Below are 22,930 nucleotides of genomic sequence, written 5' to 3'. Positions count from 1 at the left end.
GGCCATCCTTTATCACGCAGCAGGAGAGACCAACACCGTGTCCTCAGACCAAAAGGCAGAGCACTGCAGCACCCCAGACAAGGGAAGCTCGGATGTGATGGCATCAAAGCACAAAGGGACGGGAGCTATGAAACTATCATCACAAGCGCCTTTACCTACTGAGGCTTTTCACTAGCCCAGGATTTTAAATGATATAAAAGAAATCATAAAAAAGGAAGACAAAAATCACCTTTTGCTTCTCTATGTTTGGACATCATAATTAATATTTAGCGTTTTTTTCTTCCCCACTTCTTTGACATGGACACTTGTCCCTAGTGTTTAAGGGTGATTGCTTCCATGACCCCCCCCTGCCTAAATGGTGGTGTGTCATTTGCACATAACCCACACCCCCTCTGCATGAACGGACAATGCCTATACACTGTGGATGCTGTGGTAACACTTGGTAGACTATATTGTTTGGAGAACAATGGCATAAAGATTGTTTATAATTAACACAAACACATATTTGTTTCTTGAATCTATTTTCCTGATTCACAGTATTGGACCTGTGGATACAAAGAACCAGCTCCATATGCATGGTTTCTGTCCCTCCTACAACAGAGAGCCCTTTGTGCCAATTTATAGTTTTACCCGTGTAAGCTCTTAATATTGGTGTTTCTCATTCACTTAAAAATTCATTTTTAGGGGAAAATCATCATGTATTTCCACCTTCTTTTAAAGACTAATCTCCCTCCAGTCTGTTCTGTAAACCTGGTGAAATCCCTCTGATCCACATCAATCCGTGGTCACATGGAGATTAAAATCCAAGGGAAAATAAATACCCAGTCACTATCAGGCAAGTCACCATCCTTCCCCACTAAAGGCTCTTGTAGATGGCTGGAGAAGGCATGGGTGGATGGAAAGGAGCCTTACCTGACTTAGTGGTGATGGGCAAAGAGAAAAATGTATCTGAGTAGAGAGGCTTTGTGAACTCTTTCAAGTCCTCATCAAATAGTTGTGTAAAGGCCCGGATGCTGATTCTGAAAGAAAACAAGTTTATTTAAATGCAAACCAGTGACTGAGCAGAATAGGATGGGCTGAAAAGTGAGCTCAAGGGAAAACAGGGTGGGTGGCTGGTCGTTACTCACGCAGGGTTAAGATGAATTATGGGACCAGATAGACATGGGTTCATACAATCATTCACTGATTTGCTCATCAAATACTTAATTGAGCCCCTGCAGTGTGCAGGCTACTTTTCTAGGAGCCAGGGATAATAAGAGGAATAAAACAAAATCCCAATCATCCCAGACCCCAAACCCCTAGATGTTCTGACAGTAAGCCTGTAGATACAATGTGTCTGATGATAAAGAAAGAACATGGAATTCTAAGAAGAAGAGGAGGGAGGGGAGGGGGATGGGGGAGAGGAAGAGGAGGAGGAGGAGGGGAAGGAGACTGACTACTTCAAGTGTTACTATGGTGATTATCCTTAAGACAGGCAGAGTCCTGACTACATGAGGCTCTTTATTTAATATGTGGTCCTTCCATGTGCTTTGAGAAGTTATACTTCCTTTTTTTTTTTTTTTTTTTTTGTTTTTTTTGAGACAGGGTTTCTCTGTGTAGCTTTGCGCCTTTCCTGGAACTCACTTGGTAGCCCAGGCTGGCCTCGAACTCACAGAGATCCCCCTGGCTCTGCCTCCTGAGTGCTGGGATTAAAGGCGTGCGCCACCACCGCCTGGCGAGAAGTTATACTTCCTCTTACCAAGTATTCTTTGCCAAGCTTGTCCTCCACAGGACTGAACCAAATGTATCAGAAAAAAAAAATAAGCATGCTGAGTTCTAGAAAACAAATCTATATGCTGTGAGTTCTAGAAAGCATATATATATATATATATATATATATATATATATATATATATGCTGTAAGTTGATGAAGCTAAAAGAATGTTGCAACTCTTCAGGATTCATCTTGACTGATTCCTCTGATCATAAACACTCAATGGACACGTGTGTGTGTGTGTGTGTGTGTGTGTGTGTGTGTGTGTGTACCAGTACTTGCCAAACTGTTCTATAACCAGTGGCATATCTGTCTCCCCGTTACACTGGACCCTTGAAGCCTAGCAAAGAGGGCATGTTAATTCTGTAGAGGGATTTCAAAAGCCATGGAGAAATGCAGGATTAGAAGGATGTAGGGCTAGGGGCTGTCAATGAAGCCGGGGGAGAGTAGTTATATAGTATAACCTACTCTGTGGTTGGCAGGTATGGTATGGGGCTGTCTAAAAATTAAGCGGGCATTATAAGCAAACCAGAGAAGAGCAGAAAGCATCCCAAAGGATTGTAAAAACGAATTTCAAAGATTCAGAGATGTAGGAGAGCCAGCCAGAGGGAACTTGATGGAGTGAGGGGTCAGAGGGCAAATGGTAGGACATGAGCTATTGTAAATGAATGGGAATCACAGACAAGACACAAAGAGCTCTGATCTGTCACATCCATGACTCTTCAGGACAACTCTCTGATGATGTGCAGATGGGGAAGGCAAGGACTAGGGTGCTAGGATGCTGTTTACAATATGATACAGCTAGAAAGTAGTAGAGCTGGAGCTCAAATGGTGTGGCTTTCCCCCGGGGCCTTGGCAGCCACTGTGGATAGGACAGGTATGTTCTGGGAGATTGGTGGTCCTGGTCCAGACATAATCATCCATATTTTCTTATTTGCTCTTCTTATGAAATGCAGTACTGCTGCCCCCTTTTACACTTTCAGTTATGGAGTCAATTGTGGCCCAAAATTATTATATGGAAAGTTCCAGAAATAAACAATTCCTAAGGTTTAAACTGTATGTCATTCTGAACATCATGATGAAATCTTTGTTCTATTCTGTTCCATCCAGAGAATGAAACACTCTTTTGTTCAGCGTTTCCACAGGTGTGTGTACAGGTACAGGTGTGTGCAGGTGTGCATGGCCATGTGTGCAGGCCTGTAGGGAGGCCAGAGGACAACCCCAGGAGCTATTTACCTTGTGAGTTTCTGTTGTTCTTGAGATAGTGTCTATCTTTAGTCTGGGGCTTGCAGATCCAGCTAGGCTAGCTGAACCCTAGTGAACCCTAGAATATATTGCTTATCACCATTTTTTTTTTTCAGTTTTAGGATCCCAAGCATACAACCATTCCACCCAGATTTTGTATGTAGGTTCTGGGGATCAGTCTTGGGTCCTCCTGCTTGCCTGACAAGGACTCTACCAACAGAACCATCTACTTAGGGTCCCCCACCCCCATATTACTCAGCAGCCAACTGTTGGTTTAATTTCGTTTTTGTCTTTTAGAGACAGGTTTTATGTACCTAGTTGGAGCTCAAACTTGCTATATAGCCCATGTGTGGTGGTTTGAATGAAAACAGCCCCAATAAGCTCATAGGAAGTCGCACTATTAGGAGGTGTGGCCTTATAGGAGTAGGTGTGGCCTTATTGGAGGAAGTGTGTCACTGGGGGTGGGCTTTAAAGTTTCAAACACTCAAGCCAGGCCCAGTGTCACTCTCTCTTCCTGCTGCCTGAGGATCCAGATGCAGAACTCTTAGCTACCTCTCCAGCACCATGCCTGCCTGCCTGCCTCCTTGCTTCCCACCATGATGACAATGGACTAAACTCCTTAACTGTAAGCCAGCCCCAATTAAATGTTTTCTTTTATAAGAGTTGCCATGGGGCAGGGGAGAGGGAAGAATTGCCATGGTCAGGGTATCTCCTTACAGCAATAAAACCCTAACTAAGACACCAGAGTACCCTCAAATTCTTGATCCCCCTGTCTCTGCCTCTCAAATGCTAGTATTAAAGGCTTGGTCTACCAAGCCCAGCTTTCTGGAGCCATCTTATTATGAGATGGATTGTCACAATACCCCAGTGCTTATGTTAAAGAAACCTTAACTTTCACTTTATAATGCAAAGTAGTAGTGCTGGCAGTTCACATACACTAAAGAGAAGCTTCCCTTGGTTTAACATGTGAATGTTGTTGATTTAATAAGGAAAAGGATCTTAAGCTGAGGTTAAACATCTTAGCTGAGAATGAACCTGACATGTGTCATGTCCCATAGTTACCAAGGGTCACACTGGGACATGGTAAGTGCTTAGTTAAAATGGGAAAGGCTCAAAATCATGGGGTTTAGTCCCTGGCAGACCCTGTAGTTCTCTGGACAGAGAGGAGTACCCCATCACCTTCTATCTAAGTCAATGAACAAGCACAGTCCTAGCCTTTCACTTCTACAGGAGAACAGTTCCCAGAATAATTTTGCTCAGGTTCTTTGAACCCAGATCACCAAGGAACCAAGGACTCTCCTGACTCCTACAGAGACTGTAAGGTCCCAGTTTCTGATCCTGTGTGTGGATCTTGCCTCCTCTGTCTAATAACTGATCTCCTTTATGTAGACCCATGGGCTTTTTGAAGCATAGATCCCTGGGTTTGTTCACGTTTACCCTGGAGGCCATAGTCTTGCCTGAGAAGTAATAGCAAGCTTGTGTGGAGTCCCGGTGGTTACATGGAGTTCTGACCCAAAGAAAGCCTTTGTTTTGGGGAAACCATCTGCTTGCCTTTGTTGATGGGCTGGTGGAGGAGAAAAAGAACTCTCTTAGGTGTGAAGATATGCTACAATCTCCTTTGGAAACTGGCAGAAAAAAATTCTACTTGGTCTCAGAAGTGGGACTCAAAATATGTAAGAGTCAGTAAGACCTTGCTTGACACTGATCAACCAGAATGCACACTGGCTCACAGGGAATCTGACTGGCTGCCATGTTGCCTGGGTTACCAGACTTGCCACAACACCCAGCAGAGAACATCCATCCCCCGAGGAAATAATAAAATTGGATGTCTGTAGCCTTATCATCCAAGACAGGAGCTTAGGTTTCCTTTCTCCGGAGGATGCTGATTGGGTGACTCTATTTGCTTTTGGAACCACAATGAAGAATAAGAATGCCACAAATTCCTAGGGTGGGAAGGCCCTTGCTGACTACAGCTGTGCTTTCTGGGGACCGGACAGCAAACAGCTGCTCCATTCATCTGCCACCTTGCAGTGGGGAACAGGTGTTTCTATTCATGCAGGCCTCCCTTCAAGAGTTCTGTCTGGACCGTAGAGCACTTTCGTGCTTACACACCTTGGAGAGTAAGTATGATTTCAGTCTCATTCAAAATGTACACTAGAGCTTCATATTGTTTGGGTCTCCCTCAACTCGGTCTATCTGAAGATTTTCACAACAGTGAGCATCGTAAATTTCTTGACAAATGCTAAAGCAGTTGCATGAGAAAGAATGATTGGTTAAAAGCCCCCGGTGTTTCACACAATGCTTTGGGAAGCCCTCTTTGCACATTACCTGTGAATGGAGGCATGAGCCCAACTTTTATAAATTACTCTCTATAATATAGAGCACTTTCGCAGCATAGGCTATTAATCTACAGGAGTTCATATGCACGGTAGTGCTCAGCTGCCTGAGCACCTCATAACGTAGTACATCTCTCAAGCAAATGATGGCAATGTATCTAACCTGTAGGCGGTGTGTGGCTTCAGTGGTCCATCACAGAACTTCTGCTGACTGGGATCACATTTGCCGCCAAGGCTGTCCATCTCCGCTCCAAGCTTAATGTTAAAACTCTTAGAACTGCTGTCGGGACTTTCTGCACACTTGCTGGCAAAATAATTGGTCTGGTAGACTCTAATGGAGGCGTTGTGTCTGTATTCCAGGTAGGAAGGGAGAGGGTGCTGTTGTTCTGGCTTTAGCTCATCCATACCTGCAGGAGAAAGCCCACAGTTAAAGGTGTGTGTGTGTGTGTGTGTGTGTGTGTGTGTGTGTGTGTGTGTGTGTCTTGAGTGCTGCATTTCTAAGGCTACATGTTCATCTTTGGTTAGCCCATAATACAGATTTGGCAATCTCAAAACATGCTATTTGAACCTATTGTTTCTAAAATAAGTATAATCATTGTTATAGTTATGTAATACACCATCAGATTTCTAGACTACCAAATCAATCAGTTACATCAAATGATAACACATCCCATAGCTCCAGATGCCTGGTGACGCCCCATCAAGAGAGTGAAGCCACTCAGTAATCTCTCTGCCTGGCCAAACTCACTGTAGTTGCAGAAACTCAATGACCTGGGAGACAGAGAACAGATAAGAAAAATCGTGTCCCAAGCCAGAGTAGTTGTCCTCTAGAGGACAACATGCACACCCAGAGACATCTTACTCTTCTGTCATCTTGAGTACAGTTTGTTCTTGCCTCAAATTTGTCTGCTCACTCTGAACACTTCCCAGAATACCCTCCTTGTCCACCCAGCCTGCTTGGACACTGTGAACTAGTTTTGATGTTGCTTGAGGAAAAACAAAAAGCATAATTAATAAGGAAAATATTATAGAGACAGGATTATATCTCTGATGCCCTTCCAGACGTGGGTTTATCACAGCACCTAGGACTTTAATAAGATCCACTCACCTGGAGTATATCTTAGAAATATTTTTTTCTGATTTATTGGCATTTTATTTATGCTGTGTCTAGGGAAGCAGATTTGAGGGTAGAGAAGGAACTGACCAGGAGAGATTAATTCCAAGAACTGAGTTCCTCCCGATATTATATTCTCAGACCACATTTTAGAAAGGATCCAGACAGAGACTTGGGGGTCCTTTATTTCTCTCTTCCTCTTCCCAAGGACCCAGCCGAAACCCTGATGCTACCTTTCAAAGGTTCTCTGAGCTCCTCCTTTTATATATCCCTTCTTCCATGCCCTTTAGCCAGGAGAGCCCCGACCTTGGGACCAATGTACTGAAGTCCCAGATGACAGATGACTTCTTGCATTTGGATGGTTGTTTGGTCATTAATTTACCTTTTCTGAAATGGAGACATTATTTCGTTGGCAACAGTTGAAGTGAAAGGGAACATTGCCTTTAGGATGAGTGTATGTGGATAGACTGTTCTCTTTGGGTACCAAGGGACCATCGCTCAACTCTGTGGACACTAGTAATGGAAATCTACCTGTCTGTGGAGCAGAAGGTTGGCTGCCCTGCCGGTTGTGAGGTTTTGGTCCCTGCCCTAGATACACATGATGTGGAAACACATTATCTTTGTTGCTGCCCACCTAAAGTTTATTCACAGCTCACAAATTCATCTCCAGTTACAGGGTGTGAGGAAATCGGGGATGCGCCAGTGACCCTCGAAATTATTTAGTTAATTATGCATAACCAATTTCATACAACTAAATAGAACGTAAAACCACATAGACTGTGAAATACCCAGCGGAACTAAAATACCATTTAGTCTGGAAACTGTTCCAGTGTTTGTTCTGTTTAAGAATTCCCCTTTAACCCATAAATGGCTCAAAGGTTGTCAGAGATGATTAAGGAAATTCATGTATAGTACCTTGAATAATTTTGAGAAAAATAAGGAAGGTGAAATGAACTAATGTCACTGTGCACACTGGGATCTATTTGGGAGAGTCAACACGTAGGACCTGAACAGTAAATGAATACTTGAACACGTGTACCCCCGATATGGCACCCACACAGGCAATTTGACAGAATGTGTTATAAGAAACTCTAAAGGTTACAGTTCAGTTGTGTATAATGATAGCTATTGTATAGCATTTATCCAGTCTGTGGAAACTGGGTATTCCCTCCATATGCTACAAAACTAGATAATGACACACAGATAAAAATTAAAAGCTGGGTGTAGTAATATGTTTGTAAACCAAGCAGTGAGGAAACTGAGGCAGGAGACTCATGAGTTTGAGGTCATCTTAGACTACAAAGTGAGGGTAAGACCAGACTGGACTACATTAAAAAAAATCCTGTCACCAAAAACAAGCAACAGTAAGATCAAACAAACAAAATTCAGTAAAAGAGGTGACACTTCAAATATATCTTTTCTCTCTTGCAAGCTTTTGGGAATTTTTGTGAATGGATGCATAGTTTGGGAGTATGTGGCCATCAGAGGCATTTGAGACAGAGAGAGAGAAAGAGTTGAGACGTGCTGCTATATAATGGCAGATTTAAAAAAAATAGGAATAAACAAGATTGCTGGGTAGCTAAGAGGATACTCAAGCATTTCCAACAGTGCTTGAGAAGGAGTAAGGGCTCTAAAAATTACCTTTACTTTTTTTTTAAAAGATAGATTCTGTTACATAGTTATAAGGATGGTCTTGAACTCATAGTAGTCCTCCTGTCTCAGCTTCTTGAGTGCTGAGCTTGTTAAGTATGGGCAACTCTGTTCAGCTCAACGGTTATTGTTATTGTTACTGTTATCATGCTGCTCTCATTATGCCTAAAGATAACAGGGTTCATTGCCCAAGGAGTCTCCGGGCAGCTTTACTTGTACCTCCCTGTATCCAGCAGACACAGACATGAATGTTAAAAATGTAATTTTTCTACTCTTCCAACGTCGTCATTAAAGGAGACCTCAGGCGACCTCCAAGAAGGCGACGCTGTCACTGGTTCATGAATTCACCGCGGCTTACCGTCAGCCTCTCTCACCACCACCGCGAAGTATTTCACAGCTCCGTTGGTGTCGCTGAACCAGCTGCAGTTGACAGTGAAGTTGATGGAAGACTTGCTGATCAGCACATCCTTCTCACTCACACGAATGTGCGGAGGTGGCGGGGGAGGGCCTGAAAAAGCCGTGGGGAGGGCGTCAAGAAGGGGTCACCACGGGGGCTGCTGTCACCTCCTGAACAGGTCAGGGAGGTGAAGGTCTGCAGTCGCCCCAGCCTCTGTGCGCCACCGCCGCCGGAGAGTGTGATTACAGCCTCCGTGAAGAAATCCTCCTCCTCCCCTGAACAGAAGTAGGCAGAGAAAACCATTTGCGGTGGCACATTAAGCATAATGAAAGAGGTGGCTCCTTTGCAGGATTTCCTCAAGTTGTAGCACCAAATTGCTTAAAAGCCCCACTCGTTATGGACTAACTAGATCAGGCAAGGTGATATGCTGGAATCCCAACTTGTTTGGGCACTTTCGTATTGCTATTGGAGAACTTCACCCGGACAAATGTCTCCATTTTCCTGGAGTCATTTGATCCTCTTCTCCAAGTAGTAATGACACAGGGCTATGTACATGTGGACTGTGTGCAAGAGAGCGGGAGTGCTGGAAATGACCGAGAGAGATGCGCAGTCCTCTCCCGGGTGCGGCCTCAGGAGGTCCCGTGCAGACCTCTCGGAACACTTACGGTCTATCATAGTGATGGTGCTGTCTTCAACCACCTCACTGGTCACACCGGCTGACTGCACCTTGATGGACACCAAGTACCTCTTGTGAGGCACTAGCATCATGATGTTGAGGAGAGATTTTTCTTTCTCCAGCTTTCTGGAAAACTCGATTTCTTGGGTATCCATTTTTCGGCACTCAACGCTGTAACCATCAAAGTCAGAGTCGGGCGGTACCCAAGAACAAGCGATGGCTGTCGAGTTCTGGGGGCGGCAGTGCAGGTTTTGTATCTTGTCTGGCTCTGGAGGCGCAAAGGGGAAAAGACAAGAGTTCAGGAGTGTGGGAGAATCATTTCCTCAAGCACTCTTGGAGAGAACGATCTCTGAGATGTACACACACAGTCCCCAGAATTTAGTGAATTGCTTTTTGGTGGAAATATGTTGAAGGATCTTCAAGGAAAATTTCTGGCTGCTGGTCTGCACTTTGAAAAAAAAAGTTTAAAGCAGGTGGTGGTGCCACGCGCCTTTAATCCCAGTACTCAGGAAGCAGAGGCAGTCAGATCTCTGAGTTCAAGGCCAGCCTGGTCTACAGAGAGAGTTCCAGGACAGCCAGGGCTACTCAGAGGAACCCTGCCTTGAAACACAACAAACAAACAAAAAAGTTTAAAGTCAAAATGGGGCCAGTGAGATGGCTCAGCAGGTAAAGGGGCGTGCCACCAAGCCTGATGGCCCGGGTTCAATCCCTGGAATCATGATTATAAGGAGACAACTGATTTCCACAAGTTGTCCTCTGACCTCCACATCCATGTGTGCTGTGACATGCACATGCATGCATACTCATGAGAACACACATAAAAATAAATAGATAAATAAACATACATGCAAAAGCAATAGTTGGAAATGTCACTAAGGGCGTGGCTAGGTGACTTAACACTTGCCTGGCGTGTGTGAGGCCAAGGGTTCTCTCCTCAACACTACACACCCAAATGAAAACAACACAACAATAAAGGCCCCACAAAAACGAAGAAGAAAGTTACTAGTACGGTTGGAAAAACAGATGCCCGCGAGCACACTGAAAATGCCTGGTTGGAAGCTGAGGCAAGGTAGCTTAGAGATGAGAGGGGAAGCTTCCAGCCTGAACACAAAGTCTACTTACCAACACTTCTAGATAAATGACAAATGGCTTCCCAGCTCTACCAACCACTGGGGACATCTAGAACCCTGGCTGGCAGAGTCATTACTCAATAAACATGACCTCTGCTGAAGAGGAGGCTGGGAAATAACTGTAGTGACTCATGATGCTCCATGGACCCACTCCCATCTCCATCCTCTAATCTTGCCTACTCTCTACCGAACAGGAGGTAATATGTATTCTCTCTCTCCTCTCCGAATCCAAGTCCAGCCATCTTGAGTAAGATTATGGATTCAACCCAAGCCCCGCTGGAGTAAGATGATCCTCCCATCCCATCCAGAAGCCAAGAGAAGCAAGACAAGCCGTACTCGTCCTCACAGAGCCAGAGATTGGTTTGCTGTATGTTCTCCAGGAATCTCCACTGACAGTCTTGACGCTGAACTGATAGGCTCTCCCTGGGCGGAGCCCATACACAATGCGTCCTTCTGATTTTCTGTTGCTGTAGGGGTTGAAGACAGTAAGTGCGTCTCGGGGGAGCCACTGCAGCTCAAAGTCACTGTAGTCGGTCCAGTCTGGGGGCCCCTTCCAGGTGATGGCCAAGGAAGTGTTTGCGACATCAGCAAAGGACAAAAGACTGGGGGGACTTGGGGCTATATGTAAAATAAAATGGAAAAATCACATAATCAAATTTGCGACGTAACATATAGTTTCAGAGCATTGAGTGACGTAAGATCTACTATAATGTACAGAGAGATACCATGATCACAATAGATGTAGAAGCTTTCTTTTATAGTAGTTATTATGCATAAGGGACTACCTAGCATTTTGGATCTTTTCTTTAAATATTCATACCTATAGTTTCCTTACCAGGGTGCTACAGAGCGTGAATGTATCCTGAGTGGGTTATGTGTGTAGGAAAGTACTCCATCAGATTTGGAAGCAAAGGGCTGGGATTCAGTTTTATTGTGTCCAGTTTTAAATAGTCTTGTAGACTGACTCTCTGGTGGTTTGCAAGAAAATGTCCCCCAAAGGGAGTGGCACTGTTTTGGAGTAGGTGTGGCCTTGTTGGAGGAAGTGTGTCACCGAGGTCTCTTTTGCTCAAGCTTCCCCTGGTATTATATTGAGACCACTTCCTGTTGCCTGTAAGATGTAGGACTCTCAGCTACTTTTCCAGCACCGTGTCTACCTGCACGCTGCTATGTCCCACCATGACAATAACAGACTAAACCTCTGAACTGTAAGTGAGCTACCCAGTTAAAAAAAAAATTATAAGCATTGCCATGGTCATGGCATCTCTTCATAGTAATAGAAACCCCAACTAAGACAGATTCCAAGGTGGGATACACCCACCTTGTGTGCACTCAAGGCATAACAGTATATAGGAGAGACTAACTAGTCCATAGCGATGATGTGTATCATTATACTCATTTTTCAGATATGAAAACTGAGGGTGAGATGCTCAGTGATCTACCTTGCTTCATGCAGGTAAGTAGTGACTGTCCAAAACTAAGAACCTTGTGCTTTTTATACAAAGCAGAGATGGGTTTTATCTTACCATTGTGTGTATGTGTGTGTCCATTGTGTGTAGATATATGTGTATGCCTGTGTATGTGTGTGTCCATTATGTGTATGCCCATGTGTATGTGTGTGTCCATTGTGTGCAGATTTATGTGCTTTTGTGTGTGTGTGTGTGTTTATTACGTGCAGACATATGTGTATGCCCGTGTGTGTGTGTGTGTGTGTGTGTGTGTGTGTGTGTGTATGTAAAACAGAGAGAGAGGGAGAGAGAGAGAGCATGTGAGCATGCATACATCTCATAGTGCATGTGTAAATGTGTGAAGGTCAGAGGACAGGGTTGAATGTTAGTCTTTGCACTTTACCTCGACTGAGGCGGGGTGTCTTTGTTGTCTGCCCCTGTATATGCCAGGGTGTCTGGCTCACAAGCTTCCCGTGTCCCCTCCTCCCACCTTGCCTGAGGAGGGTCCTAGGATTACAGACATATGCTCCCACGCTCCACTTTACTTGGGTTCTGGGTATTCATACTTAGCTTGACCCCCTGAGGAGCCATCTTATCATTAAAATCATAGTCAAAATACATCTCTAGAAGTCACTCCTCACCAGCGCTTGGCTGGGCTTCTTACCTGTCCTGCCCTCCCCTGTGACTTTATTGCTGAGGTCCCCACTGTGAGTCACCACACACAGCATGTATTTCCTTCCAGGCACAAGACCTTGGAAGCGCCACTCTGTCAGGCCTTTGTCTTTCCAGTTTTCCTTCTTTGTGCCATTGGGATTGTAGAGAATCAGCTCGTAGAAGTCAAAGTCCCCAGAGGCTGGACTCCAGCTGAACCAAAGGCTGTCTGTCATGTTCCGATTGGATCCTTTGAGATGGTTCACGGCAGCTGGGACTGGAAGAAGAGAAAAACTCACACTGAGAATGAAACTGTGGTGCAAACCCATGTTGATCCACAGCTAAGAATCTGGGCTATGCTGGGTACATGGTTCAGTCCTGTGCACTGTGGACTCGGTTCGTGCTCATGGGTCAGACTGCTCATGTTGAGGCTTGTGTGGGATAGCAATGGGTACAAATTAAACTGAATCAAAGCAGGTGGAAATTCTTCCTGTTGGCCATAGGCACCCTGATAAACAGGTCCAATGAAATATTCAGGACTGATTAATGCCAGGAGACAATGTATCAGTTACCTTCCAAAAGACCCAGAAAATGGTTCCAGCTTCTCCTAGCCCCACCCACCTCTCTGGCAGCAACCATCCCATAACCACCCTCTGAGTTTCTTTACTTTGCCATCTGCCTTTAGGTTCTCAGTTATATCATTTTCTTTCTTGTCAAAGTCTATATGGGCACAACCTTAGTTTAGAAAAAAGAGGTGGTCAGAGTCATTTCTGCTAATACATAAAAAAGTTACAATGCTAATATACTCCATGTTTTTTTTAAGCTGGTATTCTTTGGATAATGATGATTTGTTGGAGATTCCTTTTTCCCATCTCTCATGTGGAATCCTATTATGTAGCTCAAATGCTCAAACTTATAATGCTCCCTCCGCAGCCTCCTGTAGTGGGTAGATGTTCCAGCTTTGATATGGAAGGACCACCCCCATTGAGGCTTCGGTAACTGTCACGCCTACAAGGCAGAGCCGAGAGAGGACCCTTGAAGACCCAGGATCCGGATGGGCTGGCTCTCTTGGTTCCTGGACCCTGGACGCTGGAGATAGACTGAGCAGAGTTCTCCAGAGAACACCGCCGGACTGTGCTACACCTTTCCCAGACCCTGTACCCTATCCCTTCACTTGTAAGTTACCCCACAAAATAAACCTCCCTTTTAACTACGTGGAGTTGCCTTAATATTTTAACCAATAGCCTCCTGAGTGATGGGATTGAAGGCATGAACCACCATGCCTATGCACATCTTCCATTATCTGCCTCTTAACATGTCAGGTCCCCCGACCAAGCATACTGATAACAATGGTAACATCTAGGCAATGCTATTTGTGGTCTGAGCTGATCACAGCTCTCTTTTAATCCTTTTGGTGGACAAATAGAACATTTCCATTAAATGCCTTTAGGGTGCTGTCTTCACATGTCTCCTCTCACCCTCAGATCTCAGCCGAAAAAAATCCCTCTGTTTAAAGTAGTGTCCTGTCTTACTAAGCCATGGTCTGCACATGCTCATTTCATGGAATTTTTCAAAGTCATCTCCCTTTAAAATCCTGACTCTCTCCCCTCCTCTCTTCTCACATGGGGCTCTCTAAGGCCAGAAGCCTGTCCTTCTTGGTCATTGCCATTTTCTAGGAGTCAGTCATGTGCCTGGCACCTCAAAGCACTGAGGAATAGTTGTCAAATGAGGAAGAAGTTAAATAAGATTTGACTTGTTTGTAGCCCAGAGAGATTTTTGTCTCCTGTTTTCCTGGAACTCTTGTTCATCTTAGCTAGGGCTCTGTTTCCAACACACAGTGGTCAATGTGTATGTGTGTGTGTGTGTGTGTGTGTTTGTGTGTGTGTGTGTGTGTGTGTGTGTGTGCATACATTCCTACGTGTGTATGTGTGATTTGTAGTTGACCTTCTGTGGACCTGCTCTGCCTTCCATCTATTCCCTGTAGGAAGATGCAGGGAATAGCTTGACTAGAGTCGTGAGGTGTTACAACCCTTGTTTGAAGAGTTTGCTGGCAAATAGAGGAACTGGGTTAACTTTTCACAAACCCCATCAGACAAATAAGTGGAGGCCAAGGAACAGAAGCCACTGGAATAAGTAGACACAACTCACACCTTGTCTGAGTTAGGGTCAAAGGTTTCAAGGTCACACATTCCTATAAAGCTCTACTCTGAACAGAATAGGGGCAGAAGAACAAGTCAGGGCTGACCCAGTGGATACTGTGACACCTCCCTCCCAGTCCATCCCTGCTTGGGTCTCACCTGTTCTGCCGAATATAAAGGACTCATTGGACAGCTCCCCACTGTGCGTAACAATCACCATCTTGTACATCCGGCCTTGTAGCAAGTTCTGGAAAGAGAAGCTTTGGACTAATGGGTCAACTTGAGCTCTTTCCTGAAGAGTTTTGTCTGGGTTGTACAGAAAGATGTTGTACCAGCTGAGCTCGCCCTCCGAGGCAGTCCAGCTGAAGGACAGGTGTCTAGTGGAGTTCTCTGTGATCTTCAGATTGGTGACAGCCGCCGGGACTAGAAGAGTCAAGGAACAAGAGAATGAGTCAGCATTTCAGCATGTCCCTGACACAGTCCAGGATCAACACCTTGGTGGACACATTCAACCCCAAACACATGCATCATCCCTGTCTTTAAGATATGTTGACTTCCAATAGATGCGAACAGCAGCCTTCTAGAGTGGGGTTTTTCTAAGAGACCTTGGTGACAGCCCTTTCCAGTTCACGTTTCTGTCTCTGATTTTGACAGGTTTGTGCTCCAGACAAGCTCTGATTGGCCTACCCAAATACCCACTCCTTCTAAGAACTGCTGGAGCGAGTGAAGGGGCCTGTCCTGCAGACCCAAAGCTGCAGGATCTTCATGACACAGGGCAACAATGGGAAATCTGAGAGGAGTCCCAGTGAGGATCCAGTATTGATAGTGTAGCAGAAGCCAGAGACCTCTAACCAGACCAATGACTCATTGCCCTGAACATATATAAGTAAAGCTGTTTGGGCAAAGGGTATAAATGTGTGACAGTGTGACACACTGTAGCTACCATGGTGAAAATTTTTTTAACTCTTACTTTTATTTTTAATTTTTTGTTTTCTTTTGGTGGAGGAGGTAGCAAGGGTGGAGGACAGATATGGAGGAACGGAGAGATGAGTGAGATTGGGGTGCATGATGTGAAATTCACAAAGAATCAATAAAAAATTAAAAAAAACCAAACCAAACCAAACAAACAAAAGCAAACACACAATAACCCACACACAGAAACCAATGCAACCCCCTAAAGAACTATTTGATCATATCCTTTGTCTATTATAAATGAAATAATTTGTAGGTTTTGTTATTAAATTTTCAAATTCATTATAGATTCTGGATGAAAATCCTTTGTCAGGTAAACAGTGTCACCAACATTTCCCTTTTGGTTGCAGCTTCATTATGGTGACTGCTTATTTTGTTGTATAGAAGCTTCTCAATTTCATATAACCTCCCCAGCTCCATCTCCCCCCACTTCCCTCCCCCATCCCTACTCCCACCCCCACCAATATTTGTAATTGGCCACACTGGTGTCTTGAATTGTTTTCCTGTTGTCTTGATAGTTTGAGGTCTTACAATGAAGTCTGTGAGGCTAGCCATGTTTGTTGCGTGCCTTTAATCCCAGCACTCAGACCAGGCCAGTCAAGGTTACATAGTCAGACACTGTCTCAAAAACAAACAAACAAACAAACAAACAAACAAACAAACAAACAAAAAACCCAACCAAATTAAGTCTTTGATCCATTTTGAGCTTATTTTTGTATAGGGCAGGATATATGGGCCATGTTTCAATCTCTACTTGTAGATACTCCATTTTCTAAGCACTATTTGTTAAAGGAAGTGTTGCCTTTTACCCAGTAATGTTCTTGGCACCATTGCTAAGACTCAGTTGGCCCCAAATTATGTGAGGTTATTTCTGGATGCTTCATTGAAATCCATGGATTAGTATGACTGTTCTTTATGGCACTGTAATGCTGTTTTGATTACTATGGCTTTAGAGCATATTTTAAAGACAGCTAGTATTATACCTCCAGCTCTGTTCCTTTTACTCAAGATTGTCTTAGCCAGTTTTCCATCTTTTGTGCTTCTGTACTAATTTTAGAATGTTTTTCTAGTTCTGTGAAACATGCCATTGGTATTTTGATGGGTATTGAACTGAAGCTGCAAATCATGTTAGGTGGATGGATATTTCGGCAATATTCTTCCTTCCCTATAGCCCATGAATGTGGGAGGTCTTTCCAATTTTGTGTTTGTGTTTCCTTTTCAATTCTCTTTACCAGAGACTTGTAATTGCCATCGTAGAGGCCTTTCACTTTCTTAGGTAAATTCCTTTCTGTGTATTTTGCTTTCTTTGTAACTATTGTGAATGGCATTCTGTTCATTATTTCCTTTTTAGGAGTTTTGTTGTGATATACTAAAATGTTTTGATTTTTGCTTTTGTATGCTGACTTTGCATCCTGCAGTTTTACTGAATTTGTTTATCTATTCTAACAGTCTTTTGTGGACTCTAGAGTTTTTTTTTTTAAGGTAAAATCATAATCACAAGCAGTGATAATTTAACTTTCGCCCTACTTGTGTGGTTTTTCCTGTCCTTTCTTTCTCTTGCTAGCTAGCTCTGATGAATACTTCTGGTACTATGTTGTATGAGGGTAGTGTGGCTACACATCTTTGTCCTGTTCTAGAGCAGTGGTTCTCAATCTGTGGGTCTCGGCCCCTTTAGAAGGTTGAACAATTTTTTTCACAGTTACCTAAGAGCGTTGGAAAACACAGATATTTACATTACGATTCATAACTGTAGCAAAACTACAGTCCTGAAGTAGCAATGAAATAATTTTAGGGTTGGGGGTCACCACAGCCTGAGGAGCTATATTAAAGGGTCACAGCATTAGGAAGGTTGAGAACCACTGTTCCAGATCTTAGTGGAAAGTTCAGCTTTCCTCTCATTCAGTATGATGTTGGCCAAATGTTATGTATGACTTTTATTATGCTCCTAGATCCAATTTGTCCACTTTTTTTTTTTTAATCATGAGCAGAAGTTGAACGGCATTGAATGCTTTCCCTGTATTATGGAGAGCTTATGCACAGATCTGCAGGTGTTGAACTGTTCTAGCATCCACAAGGGAAATCCTCTGGTTATGATGAACAGTCTTGTTTGGTCTTGTTGGGTTAGAATTGCTAGTGTTCTGCTGAGTGTTGTGTCTATGTTCATTAGAGATATTAGTCTATCAACTCTTTTTGTTGTATCCCTATCTGGCTATGGTATCAGTTAAAATGACCTTGGAAGAATTCTCTCTGTTTCTGACTTTTGGACTAGTTTGAGAAGAGCTGGTTTTTAGCACTTCTGGCTGGTTGGAGGGCCTCCCAAGTGACTAGCTACAGACGAGAAAGCAGCAGAGAACCACTGAGGCAGAAAACGTCAGCACTGACCCCCGTTAGGTTGAGGCTGGCCCTCATGGAGCTGGATGAGGGACAAGGTGTGGCAGGGAACCATGGTAACTGCTCTGTGGTGCCCGCTTGAAGTCCTGGAACAAGAGTCCTCCAAAGTTGGAGGGAGCAGATGAGGACAGAGACAGGTACAGCGGTTGAAAAGAAAGAATGTCTCCCTGAAGAACCTAGAAAATATGTTGTTGCCACCTGACAGCTTATTTTAGCCCCACTTTCTGACTTTGAGGATGATATGCTAATACATTTGCACTCTTTCAAATGATCAAGTCTGTAGCCACGTCGGCAGCGGCAATAGTAAACTAACAGAACAGGTTTCAGTGACGAATCAGAGTTGGAGTATGGTGTGCTAAAGCCTGTGTGGACTGGCTGGCTGATGTGGAAGTGTGCAGTCAGGATGGACTCGACTACTGCGTCGAGAGCTATGCGTCTTCTCCCAGCGTGGCCTCTGCTCCCTCACCTTACAGCGTCTACACCGAGGCAGACAAGGAGATAGCTGGCCCAAACATGACGTTGTGTCACCTACCTGTTCGGCCTTCAGCCTGGGCTTCCTTGCTGAAGAGGCCTCCGCTGACGGTGAGGATCTGCATCTTGTATTTCTTGCCCGGCGTCAGATCTTCAAATTTGTGCTGCTTAGCGGTAGCCGGCTCCGACTTGTTGCTCAGGAGAACCCCGTTCTCATTTAGAAGCAGGATGTCATATCTTTCCGCCACACCGACGGCTTTCTGCCAACTTAGCGTTAAGGAGTTACTGCTGTAGGCATTATCTGCGGCGACCCCCTGGACAGACGCGGGGACTTCGAAGAAACAAGAAAAAGCAAGAAAATTCAGGTTCGACCATTCAGGGGAAAAATACTCAATTAAGGAAAAATCTTCTAAAACCAAAGCACACAACTACGCTTTCCTTCCTTAAAAATAATTTTGAAAAAACAAAATGAAATTTTGGAAAGTGTATAGTTCTGAAGAGTTCTGTCTATAAATAAAGCTGGAAACATCTTTTAGTAAGTGTACATTTTTCCCCAAGCACATGTAATTTAAAAAAAAGACTCTATTAAGACAAAAAAGTACAAAGATGAGAAATGCTCATGAAACTGCCATGAAATATACACACGTAGGTAGTTTTAAATTAGATTTGTATCAGTTTACTAAGTCCATTCATTCACTGTTCTGCTATGGAGAACCATGGATCACTCTACTATCTGGTTCTTCACCAGCTACGAGCTCACCTGTCTGCCCGGGCGCATCTATCTCGTTGCTCAGGGACCCACTGACAGAAGCAATGGCGATCCTGTACTTGGCCCCGGCTTCCAGCCTGTGAAAAGTGTGCTCTGAGATGTGCTTAGATATAGTCTGAGATTGAACCTTCTCATTCTGCCTGAATGCTGATACCACATAGGAGTCAACATCTCCGCTACCAGGGGTCCAGGTAACCATCAATCTATCTGTGGCTCCGTCGGCAGAAATGTGAATATTTTTGACAGTACTGGGAACTGGAAAAGAAAAGAAATTTCAAAACTATCATTAAAAAAAAATGAACTGTGGGGATATTCAACTAAAGTTTCCAAGCTACTCTGGGGATGTGGCTCAATAATACAGAACTTGTCTATCATGCAAGGCTTTGGGCTCCATCCCTAGGGCCTCCCTAGGTTATGCTTTTGAATAGTTTATCATTTCTGAAAGAATGCATGTGGAAAAAAAATACCAATCCCCCCCCCCCCCCCCCCGTCAACTCTTCTGCTGGAACGGAAGTTAAGGGGAGAAAGTTCAGATGCAGATCAAGAAATGAAAACATTAGCCATATATTGAGAGGTGGTTAGACTATCCAAGACTTGGTTTTCTTATTTACTAGCTACATGATAATAGGCAAATTATTTAACCTCTATGAATTTTTTCATAAGAAAAAAAAGTCAATGGTGATGATAGTAATGAGTCATAGGTTTATGAAGACTGGACAGGATATACATTGCTGTGGGGCCGTCCCCCAATAAGCTGTCAACTTAGTTATTAAGTAAGTATGATAGCTACTAAAAGAATTCCAAAGAACTGACACCCCAGCAGGAGAGTTATTTACTAAATGTATAATATAATCTGTGTGTCCCAGAAGCCCCAGTTAGGCACATCCATTTGGTGTTATTTCTCTGAAAGGTTCCTTGCCACATCCACATCATAATATACTTTTGTCAATCTTGCCTTGATAATATCATTATCACTCTCAGGACAATGTTATGCTTCTTGCAATCCCTCATTTATCTAAGGCTTAATCTAAATACTTGCATTATCTAATATCTTAAATACGTCACTGTGCCCACTCAGGCTCAAGAACAGTACTTCAAATTACCCGTGAGGCCCTCAATGAAGGCTGACTGCTGAACATCGCCACTGATGGTCAGGACAAGGATTTTGTAATGGCGCCCTGGTATGAGGGCGGTGAACTGATACTCAGTTGCAGTGTTCACAAGGTGAATAGGAGGAAAGACCTTCATATCATTGAAGAGCAGCTGGACCTCATACTGGTCAACGTCCCCATTGGCTAGTGACCAAGTCACATGGAGGTTTTCGGTGCTCCTGTTGAGTAGTTTGAGGTCCTTCACAGGCTCTGGGACTAGGGAGAGAAATGAAAAGATATTTGAGGAATGGGACTGATCAAGTTTACCTACACAATCTATGAATCACACTCAAGGAACTGCCAAACATCTCTCTCCCCCTGGAAAATCTTAAGTTACTTCATACATAATTAAGGAAGAAAAATTGAAAGCAACTACTTAAGTTGTGATTCCCCCCTCCTCCCTGACATAAATCTTATATGTTACATGTTGGTAGAATATAATTATGAGTTATGCTCTCAGTCAGAAGATAAAACAAGATGTCTAGAATTTTAACGTCTTGATGCAAGAAGACAGGGAAGAAAAATGAAACACATGGTTTTTTTCCTCCCTCACTCTGCTTGCTTTTATCTACCAATAAATATTCTATAATAGTAGGCCATTGCTTAGCTGAATGATGTAAGCCCAATGTAGAGACCCACAGAGCTTTCCTAGTGAGAACTTACTCAGGGTCTGAGAATCGGAGCTTGCTTTACTCAGCAGGGCTGCATAAGGGGATGATTTGACCATGGGCATGGTTACCAGGTGTTTGGAAGGATCTACACTTGGCTGTGAGGTGCACTTTGATCTAGCAAGGAGGTCATTTGCCTTGCTCCTCAGCATTGTTATAAAAAATCCTTTTGAATAAATGGAAAAGGATGTTGGGTATTGACCCAGGTCCTCCCAAAGCTATCCTGTGTTTCTGTCTTTCTCCTCTTCACTATCTTTCTATCTAATGTTTTCTTATCCCTCTCTCCTCCTCATAAGAACCCTTGAAAAGGTGGGAGCTGGCCTCCCACAGAGGGCACCAGAACTTGGGACTTGGGTACAGAGGAAATAAGTAAGAAAGAGTAGGGGCACCGTGGAAGCAGTTGGACATGTCCAGTTGTGAATTAAGGATTAAGCAATGGCATTCTATTCCTCGGGAGTAAAACTGTATATAGATAAAGCAGAGTGGCTAAAAGTTAAGCCAAACAAGTAGTGAAAGTTAGTCTGCAGCAAGTATCTCTCTGTGTCTAGGTTTCTCTCTCTCTCTCTCTCTCTCTCTCTCTCTCTCTCTCTCTCTCTCAATTTCTATCTACTAAATTAGGTAAAAATACGGGTTTTTTTTATACCTGCCAGAATGGCAATGATCAAAAACACCAATGACAGTCAATGTTGGAGAGGATGCGGAGCAAAGAGAACACTCCTCCACTGTTGGTGGGAATGCAAACTTGTATAACCACTGTGGAAATCAATATGGCGGTTTCTCAGAAAATTGGGAATCGATCTACCTCAAGACCCAGCCATACCACTCTTGGGCATACACCCAAGAATGCTCAATCATACCACAAAGAAACGTGCTCAACTATGTTCATAGCAGCACTATTTATAATAGCCAGAACCTGGAAACAACCTAGATGCTCGTCAACCGAAGAATGGATTAAGGAAATGTGGTGCATATACACAATGGAGTACTACTCTGCAGAGAAAAAACAATGACAGCATGAAATTTGCAGGCAAATGGATGGAACTAGAAAATATCATCCTGAGTGAGGTAACCCAAACCCAGAAGGACAAACATGGTGTGCACTCACTCATAAGTGGATTCTAGATATAAAGCAAAGAACAATCAGACTGCAACCCATAGAACCAGACATGCTATATGGCAGGGGGGACCCTAGGATGACTGTGGCTTAGAATAAGTTTTGGTTTTACTCAAAAAAAAAAACAAGCAATTACAGGGTTTAGGTATAGGGATATGGTATAGGAAGAAACTTAGGGTAAGAGTAGAATTTCCCTAGTACCAGACCTTGTGCATAGAAAAGTATGTCCAGAAATGAGCAGCCACTGTGGTCTTAGCAGTCTGAGAAAGAAAAGCCGCTATGGGGCAGGGAAATAGTAGGCAGATGTTTGTATATTCACTTGTAGAGTTTGAAAAATACAAGAGTTAAGGTAGAACAGCAATAAGTACAGAGGTTCTTGGAGTTCACAGAGGAACTGTGTCCTTGGTTTTCCGACTATGGGACTCTGGATGCAGACTCATGGGGGAGAATCTGGGTCGAAATGCAACAACGTTTTGAGGAGCATGGGCCAGAAAAGATCCCAGTGGAAGCTTTTGGCCTGTGAGCACTAATTTGGAATAGTTGGGATCTGAGTCTTGAGCAGCAGGGGGGAATTTTCCCTGAGGTGGACACAAGAGAAACAAAACCTTCTGCTTTTCTGGAGCCGCTGCTAGATGGGGATGCTTTTACAAAATCGTTCAATCAGGGTCACTTCCCTTTTGGCCACGAAGCTGAGTTTAAGGAACAGAAGTCTTGGGATGAGACAAGGGAGGAGCTGAAGAACTTGAGAGATTTAGTAATTTGTCTTTCTGAAAAAGTGGAGGCTCTTCAGGTCTCCCCTTCTCAGAAGGGTACTCATCTTGCTTCTATAAGGGCGGAATTAGACTCACCTGGGGGAGTC

General features: G+C 43.7%; 1 protein-coding gene across 2 annotated transcripts in view; it reads right to left on the bottom strand.

Annotated features, from left to right (window-relative positions):
• The window catches only part of Ptprb (protein tyrosine phosphatase receptor type B), a 115,951-nt gene that overhangs the window by 24,488 nt on the left and 68,533 nt on the right, over window positions 1-22,930 (bottom strand). For both annotated transcript variants that reach the window (XM_016007384.3, XM_006988981.4), the window contains 10 exons: window positions 20,242-20,505; window positions 19,130-19,393; window positions 18,431-18,700; window positions 14,695-14,958; window positions 12,411-12,674; window positions 10,638-10,919; window positions 9,161-9,439; window positions 8,457-8,606; window positions 5,498-5,741; window positions 913-1,019 (listed from right to left, as the gene is read on the bottom strand). In XM_016007384.3, the coding sequence (XP_015862870.1) occupies window positions 913-1,019; window positions 5,498-5,741; window positions 8,457-8,606; window positions 9,161-9,439; window positions 10,638-10,919; window positions 12,411-12,674; window positions 14,695-14,958; window positions 18,431-18,700; window positions 19,130-19,393; window positions 20,242-20,505 (2,388 nt within the window). The remainder of the gene's footprint in view (window positions 1-912; window positions 1,020-5,497; window positions 5,742-8,456; window positions 8,607-9,160; window positions 9,440-10,637; window positions 10,920-12,410; window positions 12,675-14,694; window positions 14,959-18,430; window positions 18,701-19,129; window positions 19,394-20,241; window positions 20,506-22,930) is intronic.

Source organism: Peromyscus maniculatus, chromosome 18, assembly GCF_049852395.1.
Source record: "Peromyscus maniculatus bairdii isolate BWxNUB_F1_BW_parent chromosome 18, HU_Pman_BW_mat_3.1, whole genome shotgun sequence".
NCBI lineage: Eukaryota > Metazoa > Chordata > Mammalia > Rodentia > Cricetidae > Peromyscus > Peromyscus maniculatus.
This window is presented reverse-complemented; position numbering and strand designations above follow the sequence as displayed.